The 20,110-nt window shown below is 34.0% G+C and overlaps 1 protein-coding gene across 2 annotated transcripts; it reads left to right on the forward strand.

Moving 5' to 3' along the window:
* The first annotated feature begins 1,674 nt into the window (after nucleotides 1-1,674).
* LOC148605435 (scavenger receptor cysteine-rich domain-containing protein DMBT1-like) lies at nucleotides 1,675-16,100 on the forward strand. 2 transcript variants are annotated; one of them, XM_088549686.1, is made up of 15 exons: nucleotides 1,675-1,851; nucleotides 2,711-2,794; nucleotides 3,393-3,489; nucleotides 4,321-4,433; nucleotides 5,169-5,324; nucleotides 6,291-6,399; nucleotides 7,423-7,547; nucleotides 7,947-8,093; nucleotides 8,587-8,725; nucleotides 9,250-9,350; nucleotides 10,100-10,258; nucleotides 11,406-11,508; nucleotides 12,251-12,375; nucleotides 13,903-14,058; nucleotides 14,313-16,100. In XM_088549686.1, exons 2-15 carry the CDS (start codon nucleotides 2,740-2,742, stop codon nucleotides 14,885-14,887), a joined length of 2,160 nt encoding a protein of 719 aa, XP_088405812.1. In that variant the 5' UTR covers nucleotides 1,675-1,851; nucleotides 2,711-2,739; the 3' UTR covers nucleotides 14,888-16,100. The 2 variants fall into 2 exon arrangements, with proteins under 2 accessions (XP_088405812.1, XP_088405813.1); XM_088549687.1 differs by lacking the exons at nucleotides 1,675-1,851; nucleotides 2,711-2,794 and having other exon boundaries at nucleotides 3,409-3,530.
* Nucleotides 16,101-20,110: the final 4,010 nt, after the last annotated feature.

Here is a 20,110-nt window from a genome sequence, read left to right on the forward strand (position 1 = left end):
TACAGGTTATACACATTTTGCCTGATTCTTAGACGGAGAAGTACTTAAAAGTTCAAATTACGAAGGAATAATGCTAAAACGTGAATGCTGCTTTCTCATCCTTGCATATGTATCAGTCGGTGCCTTCATAATATAACTCAACCTTTAATTGAGTTTGGCTGGCAGGTGTGTGCCCTATCTCTACTTTAATCATTTGATGCCTTCAAAATACAAATTCAAACTGCTTACAGCTGTTCATTCTTTTTTTTTTTATTATGATTATTGTTTTATACATTTAAGATAGAGGTCAATCCACCCGAATTTGCCAACAATATTACCGACAAGCTTTTTTGAATTCGATTTGTGGTTCTATCAGATTTCAATGAAATTGTGATCTTTCCATAAACATAGTCTAAAAGAACATTTGTAAAGACTTTTTACCGATTGAACCCTTTGTTTCTTTTAGATTTTGTCTCTGTATGCAGGCGCGTAGCTGCCGTTAGGCAAAAAAGCCTTTGCCTGCACTTAATTTTGCCAATTTTTTTTTTAGATAAAATACATCCAAGAGAGGCATAAATGAAGCTTTAAAACGCTATCTCCGCGGCAGACCCCCTGCCGTAATTTTGCCTACACATCAATTTGGCCTCAGCTACGCGCCTGGTATGTTATATAATGTCTTTACTAACCCCTAAGAGGTATTTTTAGAGATAAAAGATACAGGAACTGCATTTCATATGTTTTTTAACATAAACAAAATTTAGTTTTCAAAATATTTACATCTATTGGAGATCACAATCTCATTTTCGTATAAGAAATGGATGTTGGTTTTTAATTTACTTAAATGGTGAAAATGAAATAAATGTATATAGCAATAATGTAAAATAATGGGAAATACTCAGATCTTTCCATAATTAAGCTGATTTGTTAGGTACTATACTAAATTCTAAGTCATCCACTTTCGATACAGAAAAAAATCCCTGAGTTTTTTTGCCGAGGTTTCGGACATCGTAATGAGTTTAACATTCCATTGGAACAAAATAATAAGGGATAAAATTTATTCTGTGTCGTTTAGGATCTGCTTGGTTGCTTCATATTCAATCTCTTATGGTTGAATATGCTAAAAAAATAATGAGAAGGCAATATTTGAAATTATGACTGAATGTTGTATCGTTCAACATTTTCATCAAGTATAATAATGCAGCCGAAGACAGAATTTGCACAATCGAGTATGGATTTTGCTGTTTAAAGTTAAATTAGGTGCGAAACGTGGTTTTTTTTTAATGTCTTGAAGTCGAAATATAGTGCTACGCATTACTCGGTTTTGATTAAGAATTGTTTTATAAACATTTACCATTTTCAAAATTATCTTTATTCGTTATTAATTTATTTACTATAATTACTGCTAAAAAATCGCCAACGTTTGTTGTAAATACCCGTATTAGCCTTGTCTTGCAAACAACAGTTTTTTTTTCTGTAAGGTACAAACAAGAACGCTTGAAAACGGTACCTCCTTTACCTTTAATCTGTGTTAAATTGACCGAATAATCCAATCGCGACCTAATTTTCGACCGATCGATCGTTATTGCCCTGATGAGGTTTTTGATTTTTCAATATTTAATAAAACTAATCTGTTCCTTTAAATAACCAATTGTCAGACTTGAATAATTTTCCATTCTATATAAATTGTTCTGTATTCACCTGGAAGCATGCTTTAATATTGATCCGTGACGAGTATAGCCACTGCTATGGAGAGATGTAAACACGGTGAAGATTAACGTAACGCCGCCGAGATTTCGAAATGCAGTTGTTTGATACAGTTTTGACCTGAATTCTCGTTTATTCTTATTTAGAAAGGATGTTAAACATCTTAAAGTAAGTGTATGTAATGAATACATGTACATGTAATAAGCAATCTACATTTTATCGCCGGTTACCACGAAACGTTTCTCGTATAACTCTCTTTTTTAACAGAATATAATGCTTAAACCATAAATTCGGTGTCGTAGAGAAAACTATATTTCATTAAGTATATCAATTACGGGAAATTTACCAAAGAAAGACACCGAGTCAGGTGATTTACAAAGCAGCATTTTTTTAAACGCATCTATCACATTTTGCAGTTACCGCCCTTTAAAACTGTTTGTCAAATTGCATACATAAATTTGACATTTAAACGTATTAAAAACCAAATGCTTATAATTAATAAACACGCTTGATAAATCCTATTATATTTCATTTTAAACTATTTAAATGTGTGTAATTCAAAAACAATGTTTTTTTTATACAAGTTCAACTCATGAATGTTAAAACTGCATATAATATTCCTTTACACCAATATAGCTTATTCAAAATACAAATTCTAATATGACGTGCTTTAAAGCTCTTTAGACCACAGTCATGGTAAAAAATGTGATGTACAATTGACCAACATTTCGTGCAGCACTTAGGCTGCGTCTATTCAAAAATACGGAGAAACTAGTCCTATTAGAATGAAATAAATCATTTGAGTCTAATTTTTTTTTTATTATTTTTTTTTTTTATTATCATTAGTATTGTTAATATTTTTGACACTTTCATTGCATTTTGTTGTGTTTATTGTGTATTCTTTTTTTCATTCTCTTGTTTTTCCTGTTTTGTTTTGTTTAGTTTTTGTTGTTTGTTTGTTTTGTCGTATTGTTTTGCTTGAAATGCTTGTCTGTTATATACTGTTTCATTTAATATAATTTTTCAGATATTTTGAAGTTAGTCGGTGTTAACATCATGATGACGTCATTCGTTGTCCAGATTCTCTTATTTATGTTTATGGCTACGAAAGGTACTTAATGTGTAACATTCAACTGACTTGTTACTTTTTCATTTTATCTTGTTTGATCATGCAATTCGAAACTAACAAACAAAAGCACACAAAAAAAAAAACAATTAAAACAAAGCAAAAACAAATCAAACGAATGAACGAACGAACAAGCAAAACATACCAAAATAACAAATACAAAAACAAAAAGGCACCTTTGATCAATATAAATACCAGTTCCATGTATTACAGACAATAGTTTCAGTATAATTATGTCAATCTTTAGCAGTTTTTGTGCATGTTGTATGCTGTAGATAATTATTGTGTATTATACGTTTCATGTTCGTAATAACAGCCCAATACATTATTCACATGAATAAAATATGCCTCTTAAACATAAAGTAATTACTTAGCAGATGCTACAAATTCTTCGTTTTGTTTTATTTTCGTTGATAATCTATGCTATACATTGCAACTTTACAATAATATAATATAATATGATATAATATAATATAATATAATATAATATAACAACAACAACAACAGCCAAAAAAAAACATTAACAACAATTTTGGCATCAAAACAGACAATGTCAGATTCCAACATTTTATATCTGTTTCAGTCAATTGTCAATGTTCGGGGACACCATTAACAGTCACTGCCAATTCTAATACGTTCCAAGTTATTACATCTCCAAATTATCCCAGTAACTACGACAAGTAAGTCGCGCTTAACAACTTCCGGTCAGTAACTACGACAAGTAAGTCACGCTTTGCAACTTACGGTAGAGACATTTTAATATTTATCTTAAAATCAACATGTAAGGCCATAGAACAAGCTATACATGTCACGTGTATAAAATCTTTTATTTGAATTGCTTTAATCTGACTACCATAGTTTATGTTCTTCCGTGTAATGATTAATATAGCTATTTTCTTCCATGTAATGATTAATATAGCTATGTTCTTCCGTGTAATGATTACCATAGTTTATGTTCTTCCGTGTAATGGTTAATATAGTTATGTTCTTCACTTGAACTTCAAATGAAATTAACGTGATTCCCACGTAAAATTCATTTAACATGAATTGCATGCGAACCAATCGTATGAATTTCACGTGAAGGCTCGATTCACGCGAATTTCTCGTGAACTCTGTCCCAAAGTTTAATATAACAAAATTGCTCAGTTCGTGTGAAAATCATGTGAAATAATTTTGCCTGTGTAATGGTCTCAGAATCTAGAATGCAGGAATAAATAGTGCACTATACGTACATGTATCTATATTTTATAGCAATAAAAAGGTCAGGGTGCATGTCATGAAGTACATGAGTGTGTTTTTTTATTCATTTTCCCGAACAAGACAAAACAAAACCAAAATGGAAAAAACCCGTAAATTTCGTACTAAAATAACAGTATATTGCACAAGGACAATAACTTTAAAATGAAAGTTACACGATTAATTCCCACCGTAAATCATATATAACTTGTACATTTCATTTTTGTAATTAATTTAGGATATTTATTATCAACAACTACACATCTCCTTTTCAGCTCTGCTAATTGTGAATATTTGATTGACACAGGCAACGCAAATGACCACGTGGTAATAAGCTACATTGCTTTTAACTTGGAGACAAATTTTGACAAGCTAAAAATATATGATGGTAAATAGATATAGGAACATATTTACATGTATGTACATGCATGTAGACTTCGAAAAGATGGGATTGTTGTGTAAATGTGAATCTATCTCGAAATGCTCGGTCCTTTCATATAAACAAATACATGCTAATGATAAATAATACAGTTACCATGCATCTAAAGTTACGGTAGATGACATACCGATTCCAAATTACACATGCATATGTGTATGTATAATAATTATGCCCGTTTTAGCAGGTACTACGTAGGTAACTCGTTGCCCGTCCGTCCGTCCGTTCGTCAACATGTAGTATAATGAAAATGTTCACCCCCAAATCTTGACGAACTAAAACTCCCCTTGTAATTTTCTCGTGAATTAACCCTTTTGTGTCAACTGTACAAAAAGGTAGTCGGCGACCATGCTTTATATACACTTCATATACGGGACTCCAGTAAAAAAAAAGAATCTAGACCTACAATAGTAGGGTACATATAAGCGTTTTCTTCTTTTCTCCAAAAATCTTCCGAGTTGCTCATACAAAATGTATGTCAGATTCGTTTGAAGAGGGGACACTACGATTTAGTAAAGTACATGTATATTCACAAAGGTCATGTATAGACCCTGATCATAAACTTACCACAAAAGGGTATATTATGCTATCATGTTTGAGATAGCGAAACCATTGCGAGTTCCCGATGTCGACCTTAGAAGTTTTGAACCGATGACAAGTATTTTACGGTTTTAAAAAAAATTTTAGGTTTGAACAGTGCATCTGGTACCTTACTCAATACGGACACCGGACAGAAAACAGACCAATACTACGAGTCCAGCGGACAATACATGTATTTGCTTTTCAGTAGTGACTACTCTGTCGCCTGGTCAGGGTTCAAAATACAGTATATGTCAGTATTAGGTAAGCTTAAATCAATACAGTTAAACCTGCATGTCTATACTGAATCCTCATTAAACGGCAACCTGTCTAAACCAGACAGTTTTGAGTCCCTTTTTATCAGTTATAATGTTTTCTTTACCTGGGTTAACCGAACACCCGTACGTCTTATCCCAACAAATTCTACACTAAAAAAACGTTCTGGTTAGACAGGTTTTACTGCATATATATACAGAGGATTCTTATTGGCGAGAGAAGCCAGACGGCTTGCTAATAAAGGAAAGGGGGGGTGTCACACAGACTGAGTTTGTTTGCTCCTTAATGAAACCTTGTTTTTGTTTTTTTTATTCAGTGTAACTTTTTGCAGGGGCGGATTCAGCGTGCGCACCTCCCCTAATATTTGCAAAGCATGGGTTGTCAGGGGTAGATTTATGCGGTTTTAGATTGCAATTTTAATTTCTCGCAAATTTTACCACAAAAGATATCTATATTGCACCCACTCTATAAGAATATTTCAAAAATTTAGCCTCAAAAAATTTTTCGCCTCGCTCCTCTCGGCGAAGTTTGAACTGTGCGCCCCTAATCTAAAATCCTGGATCCGCCCCTGACTTTTTGGTACGTCACAGTTTTTTTTACTTGCAAAAGATATACCTGCTACGCTCCTGTAATAATTATAAGTTAACAAAATTTATAATCAATTAATCAATTAACAAAACTGTACTTTAATCGTAACTGGCACAAACTTATGTCGGTTCAGCTGTACGCTTTATACATTTTTCGTCTTCTTTTATATAGTCGTACATGTTTTATGTGTATACATGTATGGTAAAAAATTACAGTGTTAATTCCCTAGATAAATACCGTTACAGAATCATGTAATGAGAAGACTTCTTTTCCTTTTTTCTATTTTAACCACAAGAGAAGAGAGTTTACTATTATTCCTTATTTCTCTCATGGCCTAAAGTTGATAGAAATGTTGCTCTTTTTTAGTTGGAATGAACAAAATTAGTTGTGGAGCCGGAATAACAGTAGATTCCAGTACTAGCAACCAACAGTATGCCCTTCCTACATTTTCAGCGGCATTATCAAGCACAGCTTTGTAAGTTTTCGTAGCATATATTACATGTTATATACGCACAAAGAAACTGGTCTGACTAAGTATATTATATTAAATTATGTTTGCAAGAAGATTTTTAAATGTATACACTCCGATTTTTAAATGTATACACTCCAAAGAATTCTTAATTTAAACTTAAATTTGAAGAAAAAAAAAACAAAACCTGCGTCTTGCATACATGTACGTTGAATGCATGTGATTCAGTTTTTCAAATCTCAATGTAAATCAGCTAAACGTATATAACTCTACCTCTATGTCAATTTTTATGAACTAGCATTTGATTTTTATGGGGCTAGTATCAAATTTGAAATAAAAAGGCTGGAGTGAAGTTTTCAAGAAATGAAAAAAAAGCAGGACGGGCCATTAAAAAAGTTAGGATCTATCATTGACCTAATATTTCTGTTTCAAATGTAAAAAAGCCAGGACCTATATTTTCTCAAAATAAAGAGGCAAGATAGAAAACTTGATCCTTACCCCCCTCCCCCGCATAAACCACAAAAATCAAAGCCCTAACTTCTAGTTCGTAACTGTAATGTAAGTAGCCTTATGATAATATATCCCTGACGAAGGCCGACAATTTTTGCCTCATTTCCTTTATTTATATACGTTTTGTGTATGTAATTTATTGTATTTAGTTCCTTTTAACCTTTTTAACGTCTTTTGTTCGCTGATTTATTATGCATATTTACGCCACTTCACAATGTATATTATTTTTATTTCAATGATAATATGGTTCCGATCGCAATTGCTGTGGGTCTCGAAAATAATTAAAACTTATGATAAGAGAAGGATGTTTTTGACTAATATAATTCATGATGTTAAATTTATTGACTTATAAAATTATTTTCCTTACCTTTTTACATATTTTCAAGCTGGAAAGTTGTTCCTATTCCAATGGCACGTCCTGTCACTTTGTACTGGAAGTGCCCCGGCCTCTCCCCTCCCCCGAGCTGTGGATAAACCATTTTAGTAGCTTCCCTTGTTGCATTTTACACATTTTTTCAGGTGTGAATGGCCAATATCAGCGAGTGGTATCAGCTATACTGTCAAGATAGTCTACACAGATTTTAACGATTTTAGTACCTATACATGTGATAGCACTACTGAGTATGGACTAGCCGTGTATGAAGGTGAAATTCTTTTGAGTTTTTTTTGTAATTAAGGCACAGAACAAAACTACGTGCATGTATAAACCTTTAAAGCTGCCAAAAAACATGATCGGAACATTCTGAATTTCCCTTAACTGAAAAATTGAACTTTCCATGTGTTATTTGTACATGTGCATGTACAGTACATTGCGAATGTGCCATGACCAAATCATTGAACTCAAATCAGTAAATAGTCCCTACTCTGACGAAAATCATGCTCTTGATTAACCTAAAATTTGGTATAATGGCAGCTTCATTTTCGTATGTCCATTGAACATGTGTATTTAAAAAACATTGTCTCAACCTAAAAAAAACAGCAGAAAAATAGCACAGGTTTACTTGTACATAAACAATGATTGAAGGATGTCAATTTCATTTTAGGTAATAACCAACTACACCGGATTTGTAGCTATCTTCCTGATGATATAATCACCCTGTATGCCACTGGCGATGGATCCATTAAGTTCAGAGCCCCTATCTTAAATGGTGTCGATAGAGGCTTCATCGTTGTCATCAACTATGAATCAAGTGAGTACTTTGCATACTCCAGTCCAAATAAAGTTTGTGAACTTCCGATTACTTGAATAAGGTCAATGTGTTTCAGTTCATCTGTGCATCACGGTTTGGGTTTGTTTGCATTGATCAAAAGCAACTGCCATTAAATTTGGTTTCACATTTTAGTGAAAAATTGCGTACGTATCTCACTTTTATTTGACAATATTTTTTGCGTATACCTATACGCATATCTGTATCCCATAAGAAAAGTACTACGCAAAAGTAAGTAAATATAAAATCGGTCGACGCATGTTGGATTTTGAGATATCTGAAGTATCCATCAAAATGCATTTTAACAATTAAAAAAACAAAGTTAAGTGACAAGGGAATTGTTGCCAAGAAACTTTAAAAATTCTTGCACATGGCACAATATTTACCTTTGATTAAAAAAAAAAGAAAACAAATATTTGCAAATGGGGGACACATGTCCTTTTAATCTTCAGGTAAAACATTGCTTCTCTTCCAGCCGCCGTCTCCCCAGTAATTCCCACCTTGCCCCCTGTAGTTAGTTCCTGTGGATCAGAGTCAAACCCAACCCACCTATTAGCTTCAAACACAACCTTGCAGTATATAACGTCTCCAGGGTACCCAGCTCAATACGGCAAGTAAGTACGCATTGAATTTGTTCCTTTTAGCGTGATGTCGTTAGTGTGCGAGCGTCCATCAAGTCACATCAAAGACTTTAATATTGGAAGCCCGTCACTGCTTCTCCGCTAAGCATGCAGCGATATCGGCGTCGAAATGGTTGACGTTCCTCCCTGTAGGCTGTTGCCACTGTGAGCTGTCGCAATAAAAACCCGACTTAACGTGTCGGACTTGTACAAAGGGGTCTCTTCGAGTGGCCATAAGCTCCTGATATGCTTGAATTACATGTACACGCCAAAGAAAATCAAGCAAAAATAAATCAACACATCTGCATGTATTTATGTACAAGCATTATATTTAAATCTGCATATAGTACACAATCAGTTGCACGAAATGCCAGAGCTGTTCACAAACATGATTATCGAATTAGAACATGAAATGTTTGTAGTAAAATAACAAAGCTCGTGATTTCAAGGGATATCAACCTTTTTGATTGCCAGTGTCAATTGTTTTGTTTCTATAGCATAGCTTTTATTATTGACAGCAATTTGGAGTGTTGGTGGGTTGTAACGTCATCATCTGAAGTTTCCATTTCTCCAGCTGCGATGACACTTGACACATCGGATACCGTCACTGTGTATGATGGTAAGCTGGAAAACTAAACAGGTCTTGTTCCTCTGTTGGTACATGATATGTTCTTAAAAAACTATTTCAGTAAAACTTTGACCTAGTTAGTTCAGCTATGATACTTAAGATATCAGATATCATGTTCAAATTCATTTAAAATAAAAATGCAGTTTGTTGTGCATACAATTTATTTTGCAAGTACATTGAATTGAAACCTGTCTAAACCGAACCCTGAATAATGAAAAAACTTGTCTTCATTAGGTTATACTTTTTCAAGTATCTTCATATCTGGCAGTATAATATATTTTGAACCTCGGTAAACCGAGCACCTGTCTGCACCGTACAACTCTTTAAAATCCATAATGGGTTAAATTTAGATTGGTTTCGCTGTAATTTTACGTGTAAGGAGATTAACTCCAATACGTACATTTTTTGCCTTTTTAAAATTTTTGAATTGTACCAGTTTTGATTGATAACAGAAATGAGTTAGAAGAAAGACCAATCTCCTGCTCTAAGTTGTTTACACTATTTCAATGGGTGTTTGCACTATTTCAAGGGGAGACACGTATACGTAGAAAATTAGAAAGCGTTTACTGGGTTTGTGGAGTGATACAAAAAATCAGGAAGCGGTTATTAGGTCTATGGATGGACTCTTTTCCCGCTTTTATAGCAAATGTATTCCCCAAAAGTTTGGTGAATATACAAACATTAATGCATAATTTATTCTTTAAAAAATAAAGTTTATGTATATTTTTTTATTCATTTAGGGCCATCCTCTAGCTATTTAGAGCTCGCGTCATATTCTGGATCACCCGCTTCACTTACAACAATTGTGTCAACCGGAAGTAGTGTAACTATTAGATTCAAAACAGACGGTTCGGTTACTGATATCGGTTTCTCTATTGTGTATATGGAAACCAATGGATGTAAGTAATTTATACATGTACATGCATAATATTCTAATGATATGCTTCCGAAGGAAGCGTAAATGGCTGTATCAACTGGGACCTGCATACTCATGGACAGAAAAAGCATCAATATCTGGTTTGTGCATGTAAAATCGGGAGCTTATAATCAGTATAATGGCAGCTTTATTTTCGTATACTTGGCAAGTGTGATTGAGAACCACACCCGTCTAGAAAACATAAACTAGCTTGGATGATTAAATACAAATGGAATCTGAGCTTTTTCTAAGATTGAGATGGTCAAAACATGGTACCCGAATGTTTGCGAAAATGATGTAATCAATACCGGACAACTCGACCCAGAGATATTTCAGACTATAACAACCCACAGTTCCTTACCATAGCTGGACATTTCGGCCCATACATATTTCAGACCATGACAATAGGAGAATGCATAAGGACAATAAAAACCGTATATCATGAGAAACTATTTACCAATTTTGAAGTTATTTATAACAGGGCTGACAAAGATTATTAAAGGACTTAGGTGTTTGAATTCATATGTTTCTTCGGGAGCGTTTCAGGTTTCACCTCACTCATATTAATTTATCATTTTAGGCTTTGTCTATGAGAAACGGGTCTATTGGACAATGTACTAAAATAACATTTGACTTTTGATAAGGTATCACAATCATTTTATCAATTATGTCTTGACCAACGGGAATATATGCTACTACCTATAACATACACCGTTTGTCTGCATTAAAATGTCAAACAATCGTTTCCTAACTGCACACCTCAATTTCCGGAATACGCCACTTCCGACAGAACGAATTCGAGTCAAAATGTTATAGAGCAAATTCATTTATAGGACGTCACTGACGCCCCGTCCCTATTATTATCATATTTGGTACTTAGTATGCAGGAATAGTGAAGACTTTTTTTAATTTCTTTTTCATTAGAACTCAACTGTTCTGATAAAATATTTTGCTTGTGACACCCAAGCATTTAGGAATTCTGTATACTATTGAAACTTTCTGAGTATTTTTTAAAGGAAAGCCATTCAACTTAGTTTCCCATACCTTTTTGTCAATGAGGCCGTGCCACTTTACTTGGGCCAAGCTACTGTAGTTCTTAATACTGCAAACTTGCCTCTTCCTTTTTTTAGCTATTCCATCCTGTGCCTCTGGTTACCAAGTCATCACCATGAACAATACAGGCACATTTTATTTGGATTCTCACAGTAACTATGGCAGCAGCAACTATGACAAGTAAGCCTGATTTAAAACACGTTGGAAGAATTTCAGGACTCTTCTGGTAGAAAATATTGCAAATTCCGGTTTGTTGTATACAGGTGTTCTGACGTAAAAAAAAAAGTACATGTAACCTATCATTTATAGTATTAAAACCTAATACAAAAAAAGTTCAAGGTTCAAAAGTATATCAAAGAAGGACTCAAGAGATCATATAATTTGAAAGCAAAACTAACGGATCTTGTTACAATATCCCTGATTAAAGTTAGCTCATATTAAGGAATACATGTATTTGCAGACACTAATATTTTTGCGGTACTATCAGTCACGGATCCAAGGACAGGCGTGCTGGGTGTACACCCTCTTCCCTAATATTTGGAAAGAATATTTTTGTATGAAATTAATACTGATATTTCACAAAGTCTAACTCCAAAACGTTTTGTCTCCCTTTGCTCGTCATTGAATTCTATTAATGCCCCCTAACCCGAATTCCTGGATCCGCCCCTGACAACTTCCTTATTTCGATTTAAGGAGGTCGACCTAAGGTAAGGGACATAACTCTTGAAATCAGTTATACGTTTGTATCATATTCAATTTTACCAAAGCCTTTCAATCTTTCCTTTGAAACAGAATGAAATCAATCAAAGTTATTTTGATGCTTACATGATATTGACGTAAAATGATGAATACAAACGTTCCAGTGATTGTAAGAGTTGTGTCCCTTACCATAGGTCTACCTCCTTAATTTTTTTTTTCGCAGTGACCTGGACAGCTATTGGGTGATTGATAAAGGCTCAGAGAGTACAACATTATATGCTGTTGTGCAGGCCTTTGATATTGAGACGTCAACGAGGTGTATTTATGATTACGTCAAAGTTTACCAAGGTAAGTGTATTTGATTCCGGGGGGGGGGGGGGGTTTGTTTGTTTGTTTTTTTGTTTTGGGATTTTTTTTTGTTTTTTTAATTTTTTGTTTTCTTCTTGTTTTTGTTTTGTTTTGTTTTGTTTTTTTTTTTTTTTTTTTTTTTTTTGGGGGGGGGGTATTTTTTTTTAATTTCGTTGACATTTATGGCAGATATAATCAAAATATAGTCTGTACCCCCTTTTTAGCTCATCTGACCAAAGACCATGTGAGCTATTGCAATCACTTGGCGTCCGTCGTCGTCGTCGTCTGTCGTCCGTCGTCGGTAACAATTATATAAAACTCTTCTTTTGATTTTTGTTCGATGGCTGCCGTTGCTAAAAGTAGAACATAGGGGTCGGACAGTTGTTTTTCGCATATATCTCAAATACCGTTAGGTCTAGACAAATTCTGACATGGGGTAAAAGTGTTCAGCATGCTACTATCTATCTGTGGTCAAATTTTCGTATTAATATGTTTGGACATGTTGGAGTTATAATTGCCTTTTTCGATATTTTTTTCTTGCTATTTTTAGTGTTATTTCTTTAAAAAATCTTCTCTTCTGACTACTTGATCAACTCGAACCAAACTTGGTATATAGGTTCTTTATGAAATCCTGCATAGAACTGATGTGGGGATTTTTAATTCTTTGAAAAAACTTTTTAGATGACTCCTTGTTAGAGTTATTGCCCTTGAAAAGCAAAAACATTAAACATGCAGGTGAGCGATTCAGGCTTCTGGGAGCCTCTTGTTTCATAAGCATGTCAATCGAAACATTCTTTTTAAGTTTCTGGATTCCCCTGTAAGTACTTATACATGTTATTTTCTCAACTGTAACAATTTAACATAGGGTAGTAAGCCAGGGGACAGTCGGGTTACTTGACTACTTTTGCTCAATACATGCTAACTGAAATCATTTCTGGTATGTTTCTGGTGTCCATATCAGAAACCGACCATCAATTTGTAATTACCTAATTTGAAGGAAAAATTACTGTTTTCATATCCGATATCATTCTCTTTGTTGTGTTAAATTCATATTTTATGTAGCCTGTGTTTTCCGTGTTATGTTTTTGTTGTTCGATTGCATACATTACTTTCAATAATTTAGACGAAAATGTTTAATGTAAACTCCGAGCGCAGTGGCGGATCAAGGGGGTCTAGGGGTTGAACCTCGGCAATCTTTGGAAAAGTTTGTTAATTTGGTGAAATTATTGGGCAATTATCGTAAATTTTAATCTGGAAGCTCATATTTTAATTTTTGGATCGGAAGCCCGCTTTTTTATAAATTTCTGATACGTTACTGTAGTCCTCTGTTGACCTTAGTTTAGTGCTCACCGAGGGGTTTTTGGCAAGCTAAGTTAACCTCATAAATTCAAGAAAACAAAAGTTGGTAGGTCTAATTTTACCAGTACTTCATGTTAAACTAGCTCCAGTGCTTGGTATTTACATTGTAGCATATTTGGAGCATACTGCATTTCCTTCGTGTGTAAAATATCATGGTCTTTATTTTAGGTGCATGTCCAGTTGCGGAAAATCAAATATTGTTCGAATGTGGTGAATTACAAGGCAAAGAATATAAATACACCTATGGACGTTACATGTTAATTCATTTCCATACAGATGGATCGGTTACGTATGATGGGTGGCGAGTGGCTTATTCCTTAACGGGTAAGCGTGATTCAACTTACATGTAGAACGTTAATATCAACCTCGATAAAAAAAAATATATAATTATATAATTCTTTTTGTATACATTAGAATCAAATATATAAAAAGATCTAAATCTCTAAATTAAATGTAAAAAGGAGCATCCACAACAAAACTATCCAAATAGGAAGTTATGGATGGTGAGACAAATATTTAAGCTTGATATTTTGTTCTTTGACATTCATTTTTTGACACTTTCTTTCTTTGTATTTCAGATATAAGGAGTAATGACGAAAAAGAAGAAGAAGAGAAAAATTGGATCATAGGTGCTGTCATCGGTGGCATCGTCTTTTTCGTCATTATATGTTCTTGTAAGAAAGGTCAACGGGGAAGGTCGCAGTCTAAGACAGCACCCTACAAAAAACCAGACAACAAAGTTCCCCAGGAGAAGAAGCCAATTCCGAGTCATATTGTCTTAACTCCAACGCCTCCAAAAATTAAACCCGAAGTTGTCATTGACACGTGGAAACGCCAACAAGTTAGAGAACGCATGCGCCGTGCTATAGAGAAAAACCGCGAAAAAAAAGATGACTTCGATTCAATTCTTTCGTCTGATGATGCAACAGAGAACACAGATCCCCCTTCTAACCTGGAAAAGGTTGTTATACATAAGCATCCTGTAACTCCGCCTCCAACCTATGAGCAGTCAATACAGAAGGATGATGTCATACATGTAGAACCTTCAAATAAGGCTCCACAGCTTGACGCTGAAGACTATTTAAAAATAGATCCCGATCATATACCATCAGCATTTGAGTATAAAATGCCACCTCAGCTGCAGAATAGGTGATCCTAATCAAAAACCATAGTCTTTGAATGTTTGTTATTACTATGTTCGTATAAACGAGTTGAGGTATCTTCAATTGTGCACGGTCATAAATACCAACAATAGCGAATCCTGAAATTTATTAAGGAGGGATAGTGCAGGCTACCATTTGTGTCTGTTATTGCTCAAATTTAAGGAGATTATTAACTTCATACAGAACCAACTTCCCCTCCCCCATATTTGTCACTGCATACTAAGTAATGACATTCCATTTGATGTCGACCGTGTATAAGACTGAATAGATATCTTACATTTACGGAACTGTCCACATGCAGAGTTTTTAATCTCAGTGAAATCGGTGTGCATTGATCTCGTCTATGTGTATGTAGAGAGCTTTTTAATTTTGATCTTAGACTAGTTTATTTTTGGTAATCAACATACTGGGTCTGGTTTCATAAAACATCTCAAATTGAGATCGATTTTCTTCAAATCCTTCCTCAACTCAAATTTCAACCAATCAGATCACTTGAAATTAAAGATTTGAGGGAAAAAAAACGGGACTTGAGGAAAATCTCAATTTGAGATTGTTTATGAAACTCATGCCAGTTCTTACAAATTAACAATTTTATGGTACTGTTGTATGTCAGTTTGAGTACAGGAAGAAGCGTTTTTAAACGAGGAAGCTGAAATCTTTTGGAAGAAAAAAATGTTCAAAATTTTTGAAAAGAATGTGAACTCATCGATTGATATATATTTATTATCAATAATGATGCTGTATTTTCCCTTTTATTTAACATGGCAGATTTTCAAATAAGAATATTGATTTCGCTTGATGCTGAAATATAAAATGAAAGATTGCGCTTGTGCGAACGAACATTTCTTATCCGACATCGAATCTCAGTCTCCCAGCATAAAAATGGTCGATGCTTAACATCGGATTAATCATAATTATACACGTGTACCCATACTCTGTTCGGAAGTTTTGTGCCAAACGCTGTTGTCCCATTTTTTTCATTAGTGGAAAGGACAGCGGTCATTTTGAAAACCATATTTTTGTATCTTTTTTTCCATATGGAAGACAATCACATTAATTATTATCAAATGAATCAACATTGATATAAAATGTATATTTAAATCATTATTATGCATTTATTATGTATTTTTAAATTTAACAGTGTTGTTATTATTATGTACATGTGATAAATAAAAAAAATCGTCCACAGTTTTCTGTCTGATAAAAAATTCCTGTGTTAGATACTTAAATTTATACGGAAGCCGACATTTTCTATATCGGCCACTTTTATTCTATTTTTTCAGAATTTTAAAACACAAAGTTGAAAATTCAAGATTTTAACTTGCTATCTTGAATTTTCAACTTTGTGTTTTCTAAAAAAAAAAAAAGAAAGAAAGAAAGAGTGGTCGATGTCACTTTTCACTTCTCCAATGCTAATTTCACTAAGTTCAATGTGATATGGAGCTTTTACCTTAAATTTAAACTGAACATGACTATACATTCCCTTAAAGCTGCATGTTTACACTAATAGCCCTGAAAATATTATGTGGCGTTTACTACCTTGCATTGCGACATTGGCTCCTAGAGGACAATGAGCTGAAAATAAAATGGGAATTCCCCTCCTTTTCACAATAAGGGTCTTCATGCAGAATATTTAATTGAGTAAGTTACAGTGACCATTTTATGTAGAAATGAAGAAAATTCCCTGCAAAACACAAGCTCACTTGTGTAGATCTGATGTGTACTTTTTCCACAGCAACCTAACATAACTACAATGAACAATAAAACTAGTGTAGGACTAAATTAATTGCATACGTTCTAAAAGTTCAATGGTTGAATTAGTGGTATGTAACTTATAGGCTTCCGACATTAGGTTCGTAAACATTCTGTATTTGATATCTCTTCAGTTTCTTAAGAATAGATAATAGAGCAGCCAATCATATCAAATAGTTTTTATCGGGACCGCAAGACCTTTATGCAGGCCAAAAATGAAAAAAAAAATTTCCCAATGGACGACCGATTTAGGCAAAAAATACAAATTAGTTTGTTTCCCTATGCACGACCGATCCGTCAAATATTCATACTGAAGTTTCTGATTTTTGGAATGTAATCGATTTTTTCTCTCGTTTTTTCAAACTTCTGTCACGTCATTTATCTATAGGTATTACAACATAAGCAACACAAACCATTAGTAATTGCAATACCACTAAAATAAACATCTTTCTTTTGATCTTTTGAAAATAAAAGTTCTGATTTGGAATGGTTAGAGAAAAAAAAACAAATATTTACCTACTTACCAACCCTTTTTTTGCACGTGGGTTATAGCAAACAGAAATATATTCATTCTGGCCTCAACGGATATTATACCGAAGGCCTGTGCTAGTGGAAATTTAGGAAGGATCATACAAATGTTTTCAGCTAATAAAGAGAAAAATCGCGCCATAATTCTTCTTAATTTCAATACCAATCCATATAAAACTCAGGCGTAACCACAATCTGATACAAATACGCGATCTGACGACGATGATTAAGGTCTTGAACAACCTCGAATACTAAAAAGGTCTCTCACGGTCGATATTTGTGGGTAAGTAGAACCAACTATGTACATATTTTCGAATTACGTCACTTCCGAAAGGATTTTGAGCCATTCATGTTTCAGAGTATCTACATACATGTATACAGCACGTCGTTGACACCAGATTGGTCTAAATTCCCATCAAATTCTATTCTGTTGTTTTGTTCTCACTATTATGTAAAGTTGAGTGTTAAGAAAAAAATATCCTGATAATTTAAAAGCGTAAGCTTTTACACCTAAGATAAACTGTAGAAACATGTATTGTATATAGGAACATTATCAAACGAATTTTAAAACAAGTTCAATTAAACTGCCTCTGATTTCTGACTTTTCAGGTGAAGAAAAGCATTGTCTTAGTTAATTTACTTTCCAACGATCTGAAAACCTGCTTTAATCGTTAGCTAAATTAACTCTGTGTTATTTCAAACGTCTACATCCTTATATTATACGAACTGAATGATATATGCAATGGTATGAATACTGGTTAGTTGAACAGGCAGATCATAAAAAAAGGTTTCAGATTTGCGTTAACACGAAAACAAATTCAAAGCTCCCCACAATGGCAGACGTTTTTCCTTACTGACCAATGCAGACATGCCTTTCGAAATGCTCGGACATTTTCCAAAATAAGAATACAAATCATATAAAAATGCAATATGATAAATTTTGGTAAGCTGTACATGTGTATCAAAGAGTAATTTCTCATTCAGCAGCATTAGAATCGAATACTTCAGAATTACAAGATCAAAAAAATAAATTAACATTTAGATCTTCATTCTCAAACTTTATTCTCCATTCAAAAGCCTTAATCACACCCATAATCTCAATTCCATTCCCAAAGAGTTTATACACTCTTCTATTCACTCCACTTTTAATTTTTAAACTATATCCCTATGCATTCTCTGTATTTCTCATACTACAACTCCATCACTATTCTCCATCACAAAGCCTCTTTTCGCAAATTTTTCGTAATCCCCCATCCTTATCAGCCAACCGATCAGTATTCTCTATTTCTATTCTCCGGCACCCATTGCTGGCCCCTTTTCCACCCATCCAGATTATACATCACTAAACCCTTTTTTCGTCCCAGATCCCCTATGCGCAATTCCCCACCTTTATCTTCCATACAATCCTTTTTCTCTATCCCCATCCTCCATCATTGACCCCTTTTTCATCATTCAGTACAGATTTTCCGTCACTTAACAATATTCTACACCCCAAACTCAGTCTTTATCATTCTCTGAATTCCTATTCTCTATTCATATATATGTTTTTATCCCCAACCGTATCCAGATTTTTAATACATAATCCTATTTGCCTATATTCCATCCTTTTTTTTTACAAAACTTGGCCTGAGTTTCATAAAAAAAATGTTAGATTGAGAATTTCCCTAAGTTCTGTGTTTTTCCTCAAATCTTGAATATTAAGGCATCTAATTGGCCGAAATATCAGTTGAGAAGGACTTTGAGGAAAATCTCAGTTAAAGATTCTTTATGAAACCGGGCCCTGATCCTCAACCCAATTCTCGAACTTTCCTTCCCACTAACAAGTACATACAAGTAGAAAATACACAGAAAAAGTGTAGTCTATCTATTTTGCCCATTAGAAAACAAACTTCTTCTGTATGCTTATTGCATTTGTTCTAGAAATTGCTTTAATTTGAATTTCCGTAGATGTTTTTTTTATCTTTTCATGTCATACATGTATGTAACAATTACATTAATTAAATAATAGCTTCTGAAAACTCAGATTTATACATTGATATTCATAATAGGATAATTAATTGTATAGAGTGAATAACCAAAATATCATCACGAGTGCCGAAAAACGCCTAGCTTTAACGAGTTTGGCGGGAGAAAGTCCGAGAGTGAAATTACCGAATATATTTCACAGTGTGAATTATCGAAATGTATTACATTGGGAACATTCGATGAAATACTGCTGTCTGTATAGTAATACAATATAATCAGTTAATACATTATCGTCACTTGTTGATAATGCACCGCTACTTGCTTAATTATCACTGATGTCTCGACCTACGGGACTATGGAAGACTTTCTGAGGCTGTGCCTCTGCATGAAACTTCTTAACTACATGTAGTTTCGGTAGTGAAACCCAGCCTTTGGGATACCTGACCGAAGAACTCGTTCAGAGTATGTCCTACTAGCGGCTGGGCTGCTGTGTATACGCTCTGGCCTACTCTCAGACACCGCATAGGGTCTTGGAGCGTTTCCCCACTCTAACTGTCTTGGAAGTACGCCTTATTCGTACGTACAATCAAGCTATTGTTCTTTCTGTGTATAGAATTGTAATTTATTGAAAACAATACATTAATCTCCTTAACCAGATAAAAAAAAACGATATAGTTATTATTCATAGCTATTGCCAAGTGACGACAATGTCATCCTCAATCTGTATTTTTTTCAAAAGTGTAGCTTATTCAGGAATAGTGACAGACCACATAACTAATTGTTATGCACTACCAGTAACAGACCACATAATTAATGTTACATATACATGAACTAACAGTAAAAGACCACATAACTAATGTTACATTTACATGTACTAATAGTGACTGACCACATAACTAATGTTATATGTACATGTACTAACAGTGACAGACCACATAACTAATGTTATATGTACATGTACTAACAGT

The sequence above is a fragment of the Perna viridis genome, chromosome 10 (genome assembly GCF_037379345.1).
Source record: "Perna viridis isolate PV_CMFRI_1.1 ecotype Kerala chromosome 10, ASM3737934v1, whole genome shotgun sequence".
Taxonomy (NCBI): Eukaryota; Metazoa; Mollusca; class Bivalvia; order Mytilida; family Mytilidae; genus Perna; species Perna viridis.

Excerpts from the sequence above, each read along its gene's own strand:
- LOC148605435 (XM_088549686.1), top strand. The coding sequence starts at position 2,740 with ATGATGACGTCATTCGTTGTCCAGATTCTCTTATTTATGTTTATGGCT. Across the intron at positions 3,490-4,320 it reads TATCCCAGTAACTACGACAA|CTCTGCTAATTGTGAATATT; the intron begins GTAAGTCGCGCT and ends TCTCCTTTTCAG. Across the intron at positions 5,325-6,290 it reads ACAGTATATGTCAGTATTAG|TTGGAATGAACAAAATTAGT; the intron begins GTAAGCTTAAAT and ends GCTCTTTTTTAG.